At 50.8% G+C, this 17,536-nt stretch overlaps 1 protein-coding gene across 7 annotated transcripts in view; it reads left to right on the forward strand.

Annotated features, from left to right (window-relative positions):
* The window catches only part of SPTAN1 (spectrin alpha, non-erythrocytic 1), a 60,353-nt gene that overhangs the window by 23,417 nt on the left and 19,400 nt on the right, over window positions 1-17,536 (forward strand). For 4 of the 7 annotated variants that reach the window (XM_029201429.1, XM_029201428.1, XM_029201430.1 and 1 more), the window contains exons 13-34: window positions 183-260; window positions 373-528; window positions 756-960; window positions 1,739-1,920; window positions 2,278-2,521; window positions 2,722-2,844; window positions 3,419-3,636; window positions 4,409-4,501; window positions 4,801-4,935; window positions 6,004-6,152; window positions 7,238-7,297; window positions 8,413-8,611; window positions 10,630-10,734; window positions 11,170-11,193; window positions 11,974-12,009; window positions 14,147-14,194; window positions 14,957-15,048; window positions 15,324-15,468; window positions 15,560-15,741; window positions 16,307-16,406; window positions 16,527-16,724; window positions 16,826-16,972. In XM_029201429.1, the coding sequence (XP_029057262.1) occupies window positions 183-260; window positions 373-528; window positions 756-960; window positions 1,739-1,920; window positions 2,278-2,521; window positions 2,722-2,844; window positions 3,419-3,636; window positions 4,409-4,501; window positions 4,801-4,935; window positions 6,004-6,152; window positions 7,238-7,297; window positions 8,413-8,611; window positions 10,630-10,734; window positions 11,170-11,193; window positions 11,974-12,009; window positions 14,147-14,194; window positions 14,957-15,048; window positions 15,324-15,468; window positions 15,560-15,741; window positions 16,307-16,406; window positions 16,527-16,724; window positions 16,826-16,972 (2,919 nt within the window). The remainder of the gene's footprint in view (window positions 1-182; window positions 261-372; window positions 529-755; window positions 961-1,738; window positions 1,921-2,277; window positions 2,522-2,721; window positions 2,845-3,418; window positions 3,637-4,408; window positions 4,502-4,800; window positions 4,936-6,003; window positions 6,153-7,237; window positions 7,298-8,412; window positions 8,612-10,629; window positions 10,735-11,169; window positions 11,194-11,973; window positions 12,010-14,146; window positions 14,195-14,956; window positions 15,049-15,323; window positions 15,469-15,559; window positions 15,742-16,306; window positions 16,407-16,526; window positions 16,725-16,825; window positions 16,973-17,536) is intronic. The other 3 variants (XM_029201434.1, XM_029201433.1, XM_029201432.1) reach the window with 2 other exon arrangements.

Below are 17,536 nucleotides of genomic sequence, written 5' to 3' on the forward strand. Positions count from 1 at the left end.
TCTAAGAACATCAAGCAAAAACTCAGCAGTTGAGGGACAAAGGTTGTCATAGCAAACCTCAGAGTGAAAACCTTGACCTGTGTTCAGGTCTAGAGCATTCCGTGCCCTGCTCTGCACTTTCCTCTGGGGTCCAAGCTGTGGAAGAGTCGCTCACCAGTGAAGAACCTTATTCTTCTTCCTAGGCCTTAGACGAGTTTGCCACCAAGCTAATTCAGAACAACCACTATGCGATGGAAGATGTGGCTACTCGCCGAGATGCGGTAGGTGTGCAGCCTCTTTACACACCTCCTTTCTGTCCGTGGGTGGCCCTTCTGAGCCTGATCTGCGGGGGGGGGTAAGAGCTGGAGACTCACAGCGAGCCTTGCCTTCCAGCTGTTGAGCCGCCGCAACGCCCTTCACGAGAGAGCCATGTATCGCCGGGCCCAGCTGGCTGATTCCTTCCACTTGCAGCAGTTTTTCCGTGACTCTGATGAGCTCAAGAGTTGGGTCAATGAGAAGATGAAAACCGCCACGGACGAAGCTTACAAAGTAATGTCCTGTTAGCATTGCCATGTAGCACTTGGTTAGTAAGCTAAACACAGCACTCACAGATAAATTGTAGCTAAACAAAGAAATCGGAAATTTCAAAATATACACTGTTTAATGTAAGCTGGTCGTTTTATACGTCCCCCTATAAAGATAAGTGTGAGGGTAATGCAGCATAACTTGATGTCCTTAGGTTCAAGATAGAACCCCCTTCTTCCTTTCCTTGGCAGGACCCATCCAACCTGCAAGGGAAAGTACAGAAACATCAGGCTTTTGAGGCTGAGCTCTCGGCAAACCAGAGCCGCATTGACGCCCTGGAGAAAGCCGGGCAAAAGCTGATTGACGTCAACCACTATGCCAAGGACGAGGTGGCAGCTCGAATGAATGAGGTCATCAGTTTGTGGAAGAAACTGCTGGAGGCCACGGAACTAAAAGGTGAGAGGAGGGCTCCCCTGGTGGCGCAGTGGTTGAGAGTCCGCCTGCCGATGCAGGGGACACGGGTTCATGCCCCGTTCCGGGAAGATCCCACGTGCCGCGGAGCGGCTGGGCCTGTGAGCCATGGCCTCTAAGCCTGCACGTCCGGAGCCTGTGCTCCGCAACGGGAGAGGCCACAACAGTGACAGGCCCGCGTACCGCAAAAAAAAAAAAAAAGCAAACGAACAAAAAAAAACACGTGAGAGGAGGTGTGCACGGGGTTACGGGAGGCCGTTTGGGGAATTAAATCTTCCTCCCTCGTTCCATGTTTTGGGGACATGTGCCACCCAGGCAAGCTGAGCTGGGTGACCTGGGCACTCGGGCTCACTTCCTGGGTAGGAGTCACCTGCCCTGGGTTACTGATGCTTTGCTGATTTGGTGAATGTGGTTGAGCGTGCTGGTCAGGGAGGGCAGGGAGCCTGAGTGAGAAGGGGATGATTTGGTCGTTGGGCCTGACTGAATTGGGCCTCATCTCTGAAAATCAGAGCTCAGCCAGGAGCCAAGGGCACTTAACCATTCGCCAGCCCCATCCCATGGGGGTTAGAAGGCTTCTTAAACGACTTCCACTTCAGCATCTAAAAGGTGGAGCAGAGGCTGCGGTTTTTCTTCACCCTCTTGATAGCAGTGACGCTGTAACTAGAATCCTGCCCCGTGGTCCTTCTGCGAGGTGCCATTGTTGAGAGCACACTGGCAGAAGGACAGTGTTAACTAATGCAATCAAACTTGCCTCCGTGACTAGGAATAAAGCTCCGTGAGGCTAACCAGCAGCAGCAGTTTAATCGCAACGTTGAGGACATCGAACTGTGGCTGTACGAAGTGGAAGGTCACCTGGCTTCGGACGATTACGGCAAAGACCTTACCAATGTCCAGAACCTCCAGAAGAAGCACGCCCTGCTGGAGGCCGATGTGGCAGCACACCAGGTACGGTGACCTGCGCGCGGCTTTTGGGCCAGTGAGCACAGGAGTGAGAGTGGCCAGTTGGTCAAGAGCAGCTGGTGAGGGGAGGGGTGAAGTGTGTTGATTTTCTTAGGCAACCATGTGTGCGCCACATGCTTCTGTTCAAATTAGACTGCCTTCCCTCGGACTTTTCTGGGATCCCAGAATGAGGGGAAACAGTGGCAGAAAGAATGCTCTCGGGTATGGGAAAAGAACCCTGTTATATTTTCTCGGTCTGTGAGCAAACCACACCTGAAGTAATAAAGTCAGCCTAGAAATGTCCAGAACATAGTTGCCCCACGCTGGGCCAGGCTTTCAAGACTCTGTCCTACCTGTTCCCAGGATCGAATCGATGGCATCACCATCCAGGCCCGCCAGTTCCAGGATGCTGGCCACTTTGATGCTGAAAACATCAAGAAGAAGCAGGAAGCCCTGGTGGCCCGCTATGAGGCTCTCAAGGAGCCCATGATTGCCCGGAAGCAGAAGCTGGCAGATTCTCTGCGTTTGCAGCAGCTCTTCCGTGACGTCGAGGATGAGGAGACATGGATTCGAGAGAAAGAACCCATTGCTGCATCCACCAACAGAGGTCAGCCTCCCGCCATCAGACAGGAATCCAGTTGGGAAAGGGCTCTACCCTTATGGCAGGAAGGGGACCAGTGTCAGAGTGAGCAAGGTCAAGTTTAAGTTGAACTGGAAGTTTAGGTAAACCGTGGTGGAAGCTAAGGGACAGTTACGCTGCCTCTTCTCTTGATGGCTTGGGTGACTTGGGAGTGGTTTCTCTTTCAGGCAAAGATTTAATTGGAGTCCAGAATCTGCTAAAGAAACACCAAGCCCTCCAAGCAGAGATTGCCGGACATGAGCCCCGCATCAAAGCAGTCACACAGAAGGGGAACGCCATGGTGGATGAAGGTGAGTGTCGTCGGAAAAGTGGCTTCACTCTCATTCCTCACGGCACTCTTCTTGGAAGGCTGAGTGCGTGGACCCGAGTCAGGCTGGGCTGTAGGGTTGAAGACCGTCCCCGCTCTCTCCTGACTATGACTTTGACTTGCCCATAACCTCTCTGAGCTGCACTTGTTACCTGTGAGGTGGGGACGATACCACCTGCTCCCACAGTTGTTGAGGATTAAACAAGGTCAGACACTGAGGAGGCTGAGACAGTGCCCGGCAAGTGTGAGTCTCCATGACTGGGAGTTGGGGGAGTGGGGGCTGTTATTTTTACTGTTTCTTTATGATAGCATCACTGATACCAACTAGGGATACCCTCCTTCTTAGAGTCTAGATAGACTTCATGCTTTGAGGAGGCAGAAGACAAGCAGATCTGTTGGGCTGGAACCTGGACCTCTCGTAAAACTGAAAATATGAAGGGGCCTGGCTCCCCAAGATGTAGTGTCGTGGGTGCTGCGAGCGCACAGAGGACGTTTTTGTCCTGCTGCAACGTGTCCACCTGCTTCTCGTTGTCCTCCCTCCCCTGCCTACCTCGCAGGCCATTTTGCTGCAGAGGACGTGAAGGCCAAGCTCCACGAGCTGAACCAGAAGTGGGAGTCGCTGAAATCCAAGGCCTCCCAGCGGCGTCAGGACCTGGAGGACTCGCTGCAGGCCCAGCAGTACTTCGCCGATGCCAACGAGGCCGAGTCGTGGATGCGGGAGAAGGAGCCCATCGTCGGCAGCACCGACTATGGGAAGGACGAGGACTCGGCTGAGGTGAGGCGAGCTGGGGGCTGCCGCGCTCGGGCTGGGGCTGGCTAGGAGAATGACCACGTGGAAGGTGCAGCCTCACGGTTGTCGCCCTTCGAAGTGTTTCAGTGTCTTTTTTTCCCTTTTTACTATGGAAATTCAGTCATACTTAAAGAAGAGAGGAGACGGCCTTTCACCATCAGCCGTGACCATTTCTCCATTCTTGTTTCATCTTTCCTCCCCCACCTGCGTACACCTACGTACATAAACACAGTTCTTTGTTAGTCATGTTTTTTTAGTGGACCCCTTAAATTTTATTCATAAAGGTCTAGGTGTAGCCGTGTGCCTACCTCTTCTCTTGCCAGTCTTCACAAAAACCACAGTGAGCTGAATATTGACACGACCTGAGATGATTTTTGGAAGTGGCGGTAGAGGAAAATGGAGAAGCACCGAGTGTGGCGGGGAACGAGGTTCCCTGGACGAGGGAGCTGCCACTTGTCGGGAATGTTTATTTCTTAGGATGGGGGTGGATCTGCTGTACGTGTGGTGTTGTTCTTTATGTCCCTTCATGTGTTTCAGGGGTTGCATAGTTAAGCATGTAAAGGCAGGCTGAAAAGATTATAGTAGAAATCACAGTATTTCCTCCAAATTAAATGATTATCAAAAAGGGGGAGAGAGTGGAGGACTGATCAGGTCGCCGGGTAACTAAACAGATTTCAGAGGCAGGTGGCGTGTGGGAGAGGCAGCAGGGCGGCTCTGGCTTCTTGCTCAGGGTCGCCGTGTGTTATTTTGGTTCCAGGCTCTGCTAAAGAAACACGAGGCTTTGATGTCGGATCTCAGCGCTTACGGCAGCAGCATCCAGGCTCTGCGAGAGCAGGCCCAGTCATGCCGGGTGAGTGTGGCTTCCGTTCAGCAGCTGCGAGTCCCCTGGGGGCTGGGGGGCCGGGGAAGATGAAGGACCCGGATGCGGCCAGCAGGTGTCACGGTCATGGGTGTTGTTCTTGTGACCTCAAAGATCCCAAGACCGCTGAACTTCCTGAATCAGATTTTGTTGGTAGCTTCAGAGAAGAACGCTCACAAAGGTGTGTTTGGTCAATTTGGGACAGCTGTGGAAGTTGGAGTCCGCCGTGGGCTTAGGTGCCACACCGGGGACATCCTGTAACTTTGTTTGCCCTTCCTTTGGATTTTTAGCAACAAGTGGCCCCCATGGATGACGAGACCGGGAAGGAGCTGGTCTTGGCGCTCTACGACTATCAGGAGAAGAGCCCTCGAGAGGTCACCATGAAGAAAGGGGATATTCTCACCTTGCTCAACAGCACCAACAAGGCAAGCGCAGAAAGAGGCCGTGGGCGGGTCTCCATCAGCACCGCCAGTTGCGCTCAGTTGGGCGTCTAGGGAGTGTGTCTTTCCAGGATGAGGCTGGTTTCGAATTTGAAGACTTTAGTTCCCTGGTCCACCTCCCACTTCATACAGGTTTATCCTGTTTTGCCTGTGATCAAGATGACCAGTCTTGTTTCCTTGAATACCCAGAAGCTAGTGTAATGACCCACCCTCTCAAGGGTAGCTTTTTTCACCATTGAAAAAAATTCCAAGTGGAATTTTTTTCTCTCTTGAATCAAAGTGTGCTCCTCTGTAGCTTGCACCTGTTGGTTCTAGACTGTACGACTACAGCAGACAGTTGAAGACGGCGCCAGCGTCACCCCGTAGGCTCCGTCTTCTCAAAGTTGAACGCTGCCTGGTTCATCAGCGTTTCTCGCCTGACACATTCTGGTTTGGCAGTGTCCTTGGAGTGAGGCCATGGTCCTCCACGTGTCATAGGACTGATCCCCAAAGAGCCTGCCTCCCCTCTCGGTCTAGGCTGGGGAAGTGTCCTCGGCCCGGCCGTTGTCAGGAACCTCCTATTCCCACACCCTCAGCTTACCCCAGTCGTGGGAGTTTGAGAAAACCTGACTGGTGTCTTTATGTTGACTCTCACCCTCAACCAACCATCCGGTCTGACTGACTTACTCAACAGCAGCGTCGTCCAGTAGAACCTTCTGTGGTGGTGGATGTTTTATGTCTGTGTTGGCCCTACAGTAGCTGCTAACCGCAGGTGGTTGTGAAGTACTTCACGTGTGGCAAGTGCAGCTGCGTTTTTGTTTAATTTCACTTAACTTACTTAAGTGTGGCTCATGGCTGCAGTATTAGCACAGTTGCAGGGCGTCTACGCGAAGAGAAGGCTGGCCTTCCTGTCCCGAGTCATCGGGGCTGCACTGTGACCATCTGCCTACTTGGCACGTCACGGGATTCTCTTGCCGGGATTAGAGCTTTCTTTTGTATGCACACAGGCCTCCTTGGATTCTTCCTTCCTCAGGGGAGGAGTTGGCGTTCAAGTCTCTCTTTTTTTCCACTTAGGACTGGTGGAAAGTGGAGGTGAACGATCGTCAGGGTTTCGTGCCGGCCGCGTACGTGAAGAAGCTGGACCCTGCGCAGTCGGCCTCCCGGGAGAACCTCCTGGAGGAGCAGGGTAGCATCGCGTTGCGGCAGGAGCAGATCGACAACCAGTAAGGGTCTCGCCATCGGGCACGAAGGGCCCAGCGCCGCTTGGGGCTTAGTCCGCGTCACGCACGGGCTGAGGTTTAGGCAGCGTCCTGAGGCTCCAGAGCAAATGCTCTTATGATGCCTGTCTGCACTCAAGAACACACTCTTCCTGCCTTTCCCACGTCGCTTCTAACCCACACAACTCTGTCGGAACCTAAAATCCCTGACCCGTACCTTTGTTTTCCATTGTTTTGTTGTCTTCCCCTGCATTGGCAAGTTTCTTTTCCTAGACATTTGCAAATTACTACCATCTCAGTCTTTGTCCTCGGATCAGGAGATGTTCTTGAAATGGGTTTTTAGCTGTTCCACACCCCTCCTGCTCTGCCCTTTGTAAAAGGCCGCGTAGGGAGCGTCTCGTCTATTGACTTTGTGCTCTGAGAATGGAGTGTACTTTTTATGCATCGGCTCTGTCTTCTTTCCTGTAGCTAAGCCCCCATAAAGATCTATGTCCCTCCTTTAGGGCATATCTTACTCTGCTAATGAAATCAAAAGCTTTAGACACTTGGGAGAGACCCAGAAAATACATCCTCACTAGAGTTTAGAATAATAGAACTTTTCTGACCCTGATGATCCCCGCGAAGATCGGTTATTTATACACTTAATTAGACGTTTTCTGTTACTGTTAAGACAAGAATGAGAGGTTTTGGCCTGGATCATAAATACGAGAGCAAAACAGTGGACCAGATATCTGACTACAGTTGCGTGTTAGCCCTCAGGAGAATCTCTTCCTCGGGGCGGTCACTGTATCCCCTGGCCTGGCTCTGCGAAGTGACCAGTGTTTCTAGCACAGGAACATTTACTGCCTTAAGCGTGGCAGACGTCAGGAAAATGAAGGTGAACTAACCCTCTAATTTAATTTGATTTTCCTGCTCTTTCCTTACTGTGATTTTACTCCCGGCCTGGCCTGCTTCTAAGAGCTCTTGAATGACTCCCTAATTTTCCCCACTCAAAGCCTCCGCTGTCACAGCACCCATCGGAGCCGCCGCCTTCCATCCCTGTGGATTAACCCACTAATCCGTGCGTGCTTTTGCTGTGCCCCTCTGTGCAGGACGCGCGTAACTAAGGAGGCCGGCAGCGTGTCTCTGCGTATGAAACAGGTGGAAGAACTGTGAGTAGGCTGGAAGCTCTGCCGAGCGCCGCCCTTGGCTCCCCGTCCGTCCTTCCGTTGCCGCTTCTCTTGAAGGCGCTCGTGGGTCCAGGAAGGCGAGGGGCGGGAGGGGCCCGTCTCCGGCAGCAGCTTTCGCTCACAAGGGAAGGGGTTTGGGTGAAGCTGTGTCAGCTGTGGCCGCTTCTCTCGTTGGTTGCTTCTGTGCAGCTGTGTGTTCAGAGTGTTGTTGGTTCCCCTGCTGGTGGCTTTTGTGCTGGACCAGCCGCTCGCAGCAGACCCGGAGGCCGATGATGCCATAGCCCTCAGTAGGCAGGAAACCACATGCCTCGTAAAGTGCTCTGATACTTGGTAATTCGTTCCTTTTTTATGTCACTTCTGGAAGCTTAGAATGGATTCTAGATTTTTTTTTTTTTTTTTGGAATTTTAACTCAGTTGTACTAAGTTTGTCATTTTCACATCTTTAAAGATACCAGAAGTTCAGTCTTTTGTATTTTAGTTCCCCAGCGTGAGAGTGCCATTTGAGTCTCTTCATAAGAAACGTTCAGCTAATGAAATGGGATTTATGTGATTTCTCCTTCTGAAGTGGCCAAAACTTTCTGAGAAATAAATGTATTATTTTAGAAACAGTAGAAATTTCCTACTGTTCCGGAGATACTAAAATCCTATATGAGGCTATTTAAGATAGCTCAGCATACCTTCCCCCACCGCCTGGGGGCTGCTGGCAGAATCACACGGCAGGAGAACAAGCCCTCTGTATACATTACGCGCAGCAAGTTCATCTCATCGCGCAGCTGTAGTCGCATGGAGCCTGTGGTGGTGTGCCAAACGCTTGGTTTCGGTCCTTTGTGGTTGTGATGTCAGTGCGCACGTGGCTGGGCATGAGTGTGCCGGGCCACCCAGCCACCCAGTTGTGAACAGTGCAGTGTGTGCTTGTCCCTGAGGTTGCCTGTGGGTGCTCGGGGTCTTCGTCTGCCTTCCGATACTTTGTCACCAGGGCATCATCGTTACCAACTCACAGCCTGGGACCCACATCTTGGAGACAGCTGGTAGTTTGCCACTGTAGGAAGCTAACTGTCTCCCCTGCCCCCTCTTGTCACCCTCTCGAATTACATCAGGTACCATTCTTTGCTGGAACTGGGGGAGAAGCGTAAAGGCATGTTGGAGAAGAGTTGTAAGAAGTTTATGCTGTTCCGTGAAGCGAATGAGCTACAGCAGTGGATCAACGAGAAGGAAGCGGCCCTGACGAGCGAGGAGGTCGGTGCAGACTTGGAGCAGGTCGAAGTGCTGCAGAAGAAGTTCGATGACTTCCAGAAGGTACGGAAGGTTGTTCGGGGACTTGGTTCTCTTGATTTTTGCTGCGGATTACCAGAATGAAAATTCAGTGATTATATTCCTTCATCTCTGTAGCCATTTTTAAACGAGTTTAATCGAAACTTTTCTCACACCAGTTTAGTTTTGAGGAAATACATGCAGTTTTTCCTACATGTTGTTTTAAGAACTTTCCTAGGGCTTCCCTGGTGGCGCAATGGTTGAGAGTCTGCCTGCCAGTGCAGGGGACATGGGTTCGAACCCTGGTCTGGGAGGATCCCACATGCCACGGAGCAACAAAGCCCGTGAGCCACAACTACTGAGCCTGCGCGTCTGGCGCCTGTGCTCCGCAGCAGGAGGGGCCGTGACAGTGAGAGGCCCGCGCACCGCGATGAAGAGTGGCCCCCTCTCGCCGCAACTAGAGAAGGCCCGTGCCCAGAAACGAAGGCCCAACACAGCCAAAAATAAATTAATTAATTAAAAAAAAAAAAAAAAAAAAAGAACTTTCCTAAACCTAACATACAAATGTGTGAAAGTAGTTTTTCTAATTGGGGTTAAATTCACGTAACATAGAGTTAACCATTTTAAAGGGTACAATTCAGAAACAGTTCATTCACAGTGTTGCACTACCGTCCCCTCTGTCTAGTTCCAAAACATTTTTTATCACTTTAAAGGAGACCACAGACCCATTAAGCAGCCACTCCTTATCCCCCTCTCCCCTCCCCCCCAGCACCTGGCAGCCACCGAGCTGCTTCTTGTCTCTGGATTTATGTATTCTGGACATTTCCTATAAATGGAATCATAGATCATGTACTTTATGGCTGACAGCTTTCACAGAGCATAATGTTGTCAGGGTTCATCCTTGTAGATGGATCAGTGATCTGTTAACTGTTCATGGCTAATGTTCCATGGTGTGTATATACCACATCTTGTTTATCCATTCCTCAGTTTAAAAGTATTCTTGGGACTTCCCTGGCGGTCCAGTGGTTAAGACTCTGCACTCCCAATGCAGGGGGTGTGGGTTCAATCCCCAGTCAGGGAACTAAGACCCCCGCATGTCGCACGGTATGGCCAAATAAAAAAGTATTCTTATAACCAATTCAGGTGGGTTGAGGGGCTTTTCTCCCAGAGTGGCTAGCATTAAAATTTCATCACAGTTTTGACATGTGTCCTGTCCCCCACAAAGAAAGGTTTTTAAAAAATCTCCAACCAGGGCTTCCCTGGTGGTGCAGTGGTTGAGGGTCCCCCTGCCAATGCAGGGGACACGGGTTCGTGCCCCAGTCCGGGAGGATCCCACATGCTGCGGAGCGGCTGGGCCCGTGAGCCATGGCCGCTGAGCCTGCGCATCGGAGCCTGTGCTCTGCGACGGGAGAGCCCACAATGGTGAGAGGCCTGCGTACCGCAAAAAAAAAAAAAAAAAAAAAAAAAGAATCTCCAACCAGAATAATGGATTTTTTAAAAATTAATTATTTATGGCTGCGTTGGGTCTTTGTTGTTGTGCGTGGGCTTTTCTCTAGTTGCGGCGAGCGGGGGCTGCTCTTCGTTGTGGTGCGTGGGCTTCTCATTGCGGAGCACAGGCTCTAGGTGTGTGGGCTTCAGTAGTTGTGGCACACAGGCTCAGTAGTTACGGCTTGCGGGCTTAGTTGCTCTGAGACATGTGGGATCTTCCTGGACCAGGGCTTCAACCCGTGTCCCCTGCATTGGCAGGTGGATTCTTTTTTTTTTTTTTTGGCAGGTGGATTCTTAACCACTGCACCATCAGGGGAGTCCCAATAATGGATTATTATTAACTACAGGTAGTTCAGTAAACATGAGACAGACCGTCTCCGATGCCCTACTGTTTTCTTACTTCCTTGGTAGTGACGATCAGCATTTTCTGATTTAGGTGACCGTCAAGGAGTAGAAAAACTATAAGATACCTATTGGACAGAAATTTATATATTCAAACCATAGTTTACGAGTACCTGTTGCTCTTCTTTGAATTGCTCTTGTGGGTTTTAGTTATTATGTCTTTTTCTTTGAAGGATCTCAAGGCCAATGAGTCACGGCTGAAGGACATTAACAAGGTGGCTGAAGACCTGGAGTCCGAAGGTCTCATGGCGGAGGAGGTGCAGGCAGTGCAGCAGCAGGTGGGGGTCTGGCCCCTGCACGGTGTCTGTTAAGGAAGCAGCCTGGCTCCCCCTTCATCCTGCGTAGCCTAGCACGCGTGCTTCGTAGCACAGAGTGTGGCCAGGGCACAGGTTCTCTGTGTGACCTACACTGTCTTGGTTACCTTTGACGGGAGGGAAAAACAGCTGTCCTCCTTATGCCCATTAAATATTGTGGAAGTTGTTGAATGTTTCTTTAGCCCTTAACTAGTAATAAATTCATGCAGTCCCTTAAATAAAGAAAAGGTATTACATAGGAACACTTGGTCTCTTTATAGACTTTTAAGAAGTTCCTCTGGCCAGTCAGGCTGCCTGTCTTTTTGTAATTCTCTCCAGGTTTGACATGACAGTGATGAGTGTAACTTAGAAGTGTGTATTTCCTCTAATAATAGAACTGGTTTTCTTCTCTGCTTGTAGGAGGTGTACGGCGCGATGCCCAGGGTAAGTGTCCGGTGCCCCGTGTGGAACTTGAACTTGAGAAGGATTAGCTCTTGGGAAGAGTATAAAGTCAAGAGCCTCATAAGGATTTCTGTTCTTGAACCTCAAGAGATGCCTTTTGTGTGTAAAAATCTGTGGAAAAGAAATAGCAGAAAAAAAAAAAAGAAAAGAAATAGCAGAAGTTGGTCTCTATTGGCCATCCTCCAAAGATCAAAAGAGTCTTTCTCTGTTCAGTTACCTAGAACTTTTTCCACAGCAATTCTTTTTTTTTTTTTAACATCTTTATTGGAGTGTAATTGCTTTACAATGGTGTGTTAGTTTCTGCTTTATACCACAGTGAATCAGTTATACATACGTTCCCATATCTCTTCCCTCTTGCGTCTCCCTCCCTCCCTCCCTCCCTATCCCACCCCTCCAGGCGGTCACAAACCACCGAGCTGATCTCCCTCCCCAGCAATTCTTTAGGTGTGTTTATCCCTCTTCAAAGAGTCCTCTGAATATGACATAAAGAAACGCTGGACATTTTATTAACTTTCCCCATTGTCTCCATCTCTGCTACTGCATTAAAAAAGGAAGAACTTTTCTCTCCTGTTTCTTTGCTTCGTTTCCCTCGAGCAGCCTTGCAGTTTGCTGCCAGCCAGTGTTGAGTTCTGAGTCACAGAGGGAATTGCTGTTCCAGCTGATTTCTCTGTGAACTTCCTGTCGTCCAGAGGGAAGGCCGGGGCTGCTTTGTTTTGTGCACAGTTGCTTGGCTGCCTAAATGCCTCCTTTTTCTTTGAATAGGATGAAACTGATTCCAAGACGGCCTCCCCGTGGAAGGTAAGAGCTTCTGTGCAAATTATTATTTCCAAAGGTTTTCCAGGAACAGAAATACTTTACATCCTTTTCTGGCGTGCCTGTTATCTGAGTATTTAGGCTTGTCTGAGCCTGTGGTTGTTTCTGGACTTGTTTGGCCTGGTGTCTTTCTGACCCTGGTGTTGTATTCTTGGAATCTGTCATCCTGGAAATGGGGTGCTTAATACACAGAAGCAAAATGTCTCCCTACAGACGCTCAGCACAAATTCAGTTAGGTCGAGTTTATCATGCACTGTCGCTGCCAGGGTATACAGTTGGCCCTCCACGTCCGTGGGTCCACATCCTCGGATTCAACCAACCAACAATTGAAAATACTAGCATCCGATCCATGGTTGGTTGAATCCAAGGATGCAGAACCCGCCCATACAGGGCGCCGGCTCCAAGGGACTTGAGCATCTGTGGATTTTAGTACCTCGGGGGGTCCTGGGATCATTCCCTGTCGGGTACCAAGGTTACAGGGGTGACTGCAGTTCACAGAGGTCACACTGCATAGTCAGGCATGGTCCCACCAATAGGACTACAGCCCAAAAGGACGCATGATGTGAGGATGAAAAGGAGCGTAAGCTCCACTCATCATCTGCCTGACCGCTTCCTCCCGGGGCCTAAGAAAGGCTTGAGAGAAGGTCCACATCCTGACGAGACACATAAAGGGGGGACACCAGATGTTTACCAGCTGCAGTGGACATTATTCCAGAGAGATCCAGGGGTGGTGTTTGACCAGAGTGGGCATAACTTCCAGGAGGACAGGGGATAAGCTTTTTCATGTGAAGCGTTTATAGCCGTGATTATGGAACTAGTTGCCTAAATGCCAATTCTAGCATCTTTCCTCCTGACCCAGCTCTTCAGGAATATGCCACTCGAGTTATAGACAAGCTAGAAAGAGCAGATTTCTACTTTATGAAAGTACACCTTCCTAAGATCTGAAGAAAGCATGAAAACCTCTAAAAACAAAAAGTCTCCCCACACCGGTCCCTAGGTTGGTACTTCTCAGCCCTGTCATGAGGTGTGACCTGTTGTGACGACCCAGGCCGAAAGGGGTTTCTTTCTTTGGCCTCCTCATCCCTCCAGGCTCTGACCATTCTGCTTATTAAATAGGCTCCAGATTGGCAGGAAGGGTACATTTTTCCTTGGATTCAGCTTTCTCCTCTTTTCTCAATCTTAATTTTCGTTGCATAGCAAAATTCAATCATTGGTGACATGAATGAGCAGCACCCTTACCTGTCTGATCTCCTGCCAGAGTTTTTCTGGTAACAGGTATTTTTTCAGAAACGTACTCCAGATGACTTGACAAACACCAGTCAGTACCTCCTGTTTCTGAAAAGGATTCGAAACAATGGGTGTCTGCTTTCCAAACCCTGTACGCACCCACACTGGTTGAACACGTCACTGGATGTGTCACAGGAATATCCTAGGAGCCTAACTTCCCTGCGTCCAAGCTCAGCTCCTCCTTTTCTTTACATACTTGAAGATTACGAGCATCACAGTGCCTGCCAAGTAGGGTTTCTTTCTGATAAAACTAGGCAGGCTCTGAGATCCCAAGGGGCGTTTGATTTTTAGAAGTGACTACATTGATGAGAAGGAAGCTAACTCGCCAGCGTATTTTCTTTTTCATCTAATAAGGCTGTTGCCGTTAGTTCAAGGGGGATACTGTTAGAAGGAACCACAGTCCAGTAACCGTAAACAGAAATGAAATTAGTGGTGTCCTTGGCTATTTAAATAGTCCCAGCCGCCAGCATTTGTTCAGCTAAGTGTGTTTTCTGGACTGTTCTCCTGTAGTAGGGACAAGAAAAAGACACCAATCAGTAGTCTTTGAGCCTTTTTTTCCTGTCCAACCAGCCGTTTTAATTGTGGTTTTCACCGCTCTTTTCACTCTTCGAGTAAAATGAATCATTGAGTTGGGTGTGATTGTGCACTTGGGTTTCTGCCTGACTTTCTAGTTGTTGATACTCTCATTGCTGCTCTGCTCAGAAATTTGATGGTACCCTTTTACAGTCATTTTGGTGGACATTTGGAACCTAATTAATAGCACTTGCACCTCAGATTTCTCTCTTAATCAGCAGACACTTGATTAGTTTGCTCTTCTGCTTTCCTCCCCACATAGTCTGCTCGCCTGATGGTTCACACCGTGGCCACCTTTAATTCCATCAAGGTAAGAAACCATGGCAGATTTCCTTGTCTTCCCCGGTCTCCTTCCTTGTCTCCTTCTCCTGTCTTCAGCAAGGCTCTTGTCCTAATTAGTTGTATGAACTGTAGCACTGGTCACTCTCCTGGGCCCGAGGGTGTCCTGGCCAGGACTCTCTTTACTCTCTTTGTGCAGCAGGAGGCTGTGCTCAGCTTGCCTGGTCCTGGCGGTGAGCCTGGTGAGCTCCTTCCCTCAGCCCCAGGAGGGCCCGGAGCTGCGAGGAGCGTATTGTTGGAAGGCAGTGACTGCCTTTCTTGCCTCCTTTCTGGACCCCGAGCTGGCTTGTCTCCCCAGTACAAGGGCCTGCAGCTGCGCTGCGCTCCTTGGGCTGCTGCTGCTGCCCGGCGATGCAGCCGTGCGGGGTGTTGGGGAGCAGTAGACTTGGGGATTTGTCCACTCGGTGGTTGTTAGGGAGCAGTTGCTCTGAGGCCGGCACCAGCCTAGGCGCTGAGAGTGAAGATAAGTCAGCGGCGTCTCTCCTGCTGCTTCCGCGGTGATTCCAAGTCAGGTGTTGGTGGAGTGTTCGCGCCGTGGCGTCCGGCGAGCTGTGGCAGGGTCTGGCTTTCTGGACTTTTGCTGTCGTGGCGTGCTCATCGACTGAACTAGGAAGCTTGGAAACAGGAAATCATCTGTGCCCCAGCCTTTCCTTTCACCTTAGGCCACCATTCCTCTGGTTCTGGCCCTTTTCCCAGAGTCTGGTGTGGCTGACGCTTTGCTGTCCTCCCCCAGGAGCTGAACGAACGCTGGCGGTCCCTGCAGCAGCTGGCCGAGGAGCGGAGCCAGATCCTGGGCAGCGCCCACGAAGTGCAGAGGTTCCACAGGTGAGGGACGGCCGGGGCTGGCACGGGGCGAGCAGGCCACAGTTGGGTTCACGCCGACGGTAACGGCTGGCTCTTGTCGATGGTTGTGCTCTCGCACCTGGTGGGCGCTCTCAGTCAGCAACGCTAAGCGGATCCATATGTGTTCCTTGCTGTTTAGAACTGTTGGGCCACTGACACATGTGCTGGTGCCAGTGAAATGAAGTTTCCCTACTTGACCTGAGGTTAAGGCAGCCGTACTCAGCACTCATTAACTTGAACGTGTGTCCCACCTGCAGAGATGCTGACGAAACCAAAGAGTGGATCGAAGAGAAGAACCAGGCTCTAAACACAGACAATTATGGCCACGACCTGGCCAGTGTCCAAGCCCTGCAGCGCAAGCACGAGGGCTTTGAGAGGGACCTCGCGGCCCTCGGCGACAAGGTGAGAGGACGTGCGTGTGGAGCCGACTTCCTGCGATTCTGCCCGAGGCTGCGCTCCCTCCTTCCCTGCTGCTCACCGCTTTCTTCCCCAGGTGAATTCCCTTGGGGAAACGGCTGAGCGCCTGATCCAGTCCCACCCCGAGTCGGCAGAGGACCTGCAGGAGAAGTGCACCGAGTTGAACCAGGCATGGAGCAGCCTGGGCAAGCGCGCCGACCAGCGCAAGGCCAAGCTGGGCGATTCCCACGACCTGCAGCGCTTCCTCAGCGACTTCCGGTGAGAAGCCGGCTCGCTGGCTCTGGGCCAGAGGCCTTTCTAGCTGGATTAAATGCATGCCTGGATCTAGCACTTAGAAGGCTTAATCCTGGGAATTCCCTGGAGGCCCAGTGGTTAGGACTTGGTACTTTCACCGCTGGGGGTGTGGGTTCAATCACTGGTTGGGGAACTGAGATCCCACGAGCCACACAGCAAAAAAAAAAAAAACAAACAAAAAACAAACTTAATCCTAAAGAAAAGCATTTGCGTTTGAAGCTGTAGAAAACTTAACCACAGCTACTGTCTGTAAGAACCTGTTTTTCTGTAGGGTGAGAAGATCTTAGTTATAAACCTGTTCATTCTTCCTCTGAGGAATTCTTGAGTTTTTCTTTTCTTATTATTTCAGTAAGACAAACAAGAAGCTTTGAAATACTTTGCCTGGAGTTCTAGCCCCATTCGGTAGATTAACTAGATTAACCCCAAATAGCCCTCTGAGATAAGAATTATGTAGTTCTCTCTTTTCCTGGGCAGAAGGCCTGCTTGCCAGGTAGCGTAACAGCCATTCCTCTGTGGATCTGGTTTCCAGGGACCTCATGTCTTGGATCAATGGAATCCGAGGTTTGGTGTCCTCAGACGAGCTAGCCAAGGATGTCACCGGAGCCGAGGCCCTGCTGGAGCGACACCAGGTAGGTGGGCCTGCGGAGCAGTGGAGACGTGGCTGCCCTGCCAGGCTGGGAGGGCCTTTGCAGCTGACGTGAGAGTGGGCAGCTCCTGCCGGTACCTAATCCCTTCCCTCCTCTTGGCAGGAGCACCGGACGGAAATTGACGCCAGGGCTGGCACTTTCCAGGCGTTCGAGCAGTTTGGGCAGCAGCTGTTGGCCCATGGGCACTACGCCAGCCCCGAGATCGAGGAGAAACTACATATTCTAGATCAGGAGCGGGCAGACCTGGAGAAGGCCTGGGTCCAGCGCAGGATGATGTTGGATCAGTGCCTTGAATTGCAGGTACACGTGCTGGACAGTAGCTTCCTGTTTGCTGCAGGGTTTCTGGCCAGGTATGTCGTCGCCACAGGCTCTGTCTTCTCACCCGCCCGTCCCCTCTTCAGCTGTTCCATCGGGACTGCGAGCAGGCTGAGAGCTGGATGGCTGCCCGGGAGGCCTTCCTGAGTACCGAAGACAAAGGGGACTCGCTGGACAGCGTGGAGGCTCTGATCAAAAAACACGAGGACTTCGACAAAGCCATTAACGTCCAGGTGAGGCCTTTGTACCTTTCCAGGTTGACATCTTCGGTCTCTCTGTTGGCGTATTCTCCTTTCCCTTCTCAGTGACGAGAGAAAAAAATAGTTATTGTTTGCTTAACTCAGCTGCAGAGCTTTGGCAGCATCCTCAAATTAAAATACTTGGTGTTGACTACAGAGGAAGCAGCGTAGTCCCCATCGGGTCCAGTGCAGAGCTGTGCATTCTAGGAAAAGTGACGTGCATTAATAGTTTTTTAAACTTTATATATAAATTCTGGCCCTTCTGAGGTTTTGTTTGTTCGTTTGAGGCATACTTTTAAAAATGTTCATGTTATCCAATTTGTGTCTTTTTTTATGTTACTTATTTATTTTTGGCTGCGTTGGGTCTTCGTTGCTGCGCACAGGCTTTCCCTAGCTGCGGAGAGTGGGGGGCTACTCTTCGTTGCGGTGCGCGGGCTTCTCACTGCAGTGGCTTCTCTCGTTGTGGAGCACGTGCTCTCGGCGAGTGGGCTTCAGAAGTTGTGGCGCACGGGCTTAGTTGCTCTGCAGCATGTGGGATCTTCCCGGACCAGAGCTCGA

The sequence above is a fragment of the Monodon monoceros genome, unplaced genomic scaffold (assembly GCF_005190385.1).
Source record: "Monodon monoceros isolate NGI ecotype Baffin Bay Population unplaced genomic scaffold, NGI_Narwhal_1 Super_Scaffold_5, whole genome shotgun sequence".
Lineage (NCBI taxonomy): Eukaryota > Metazoa > Chordata > Mammalia > Artiodactyla > Monodontidae > Monodon > Monodon monoceros.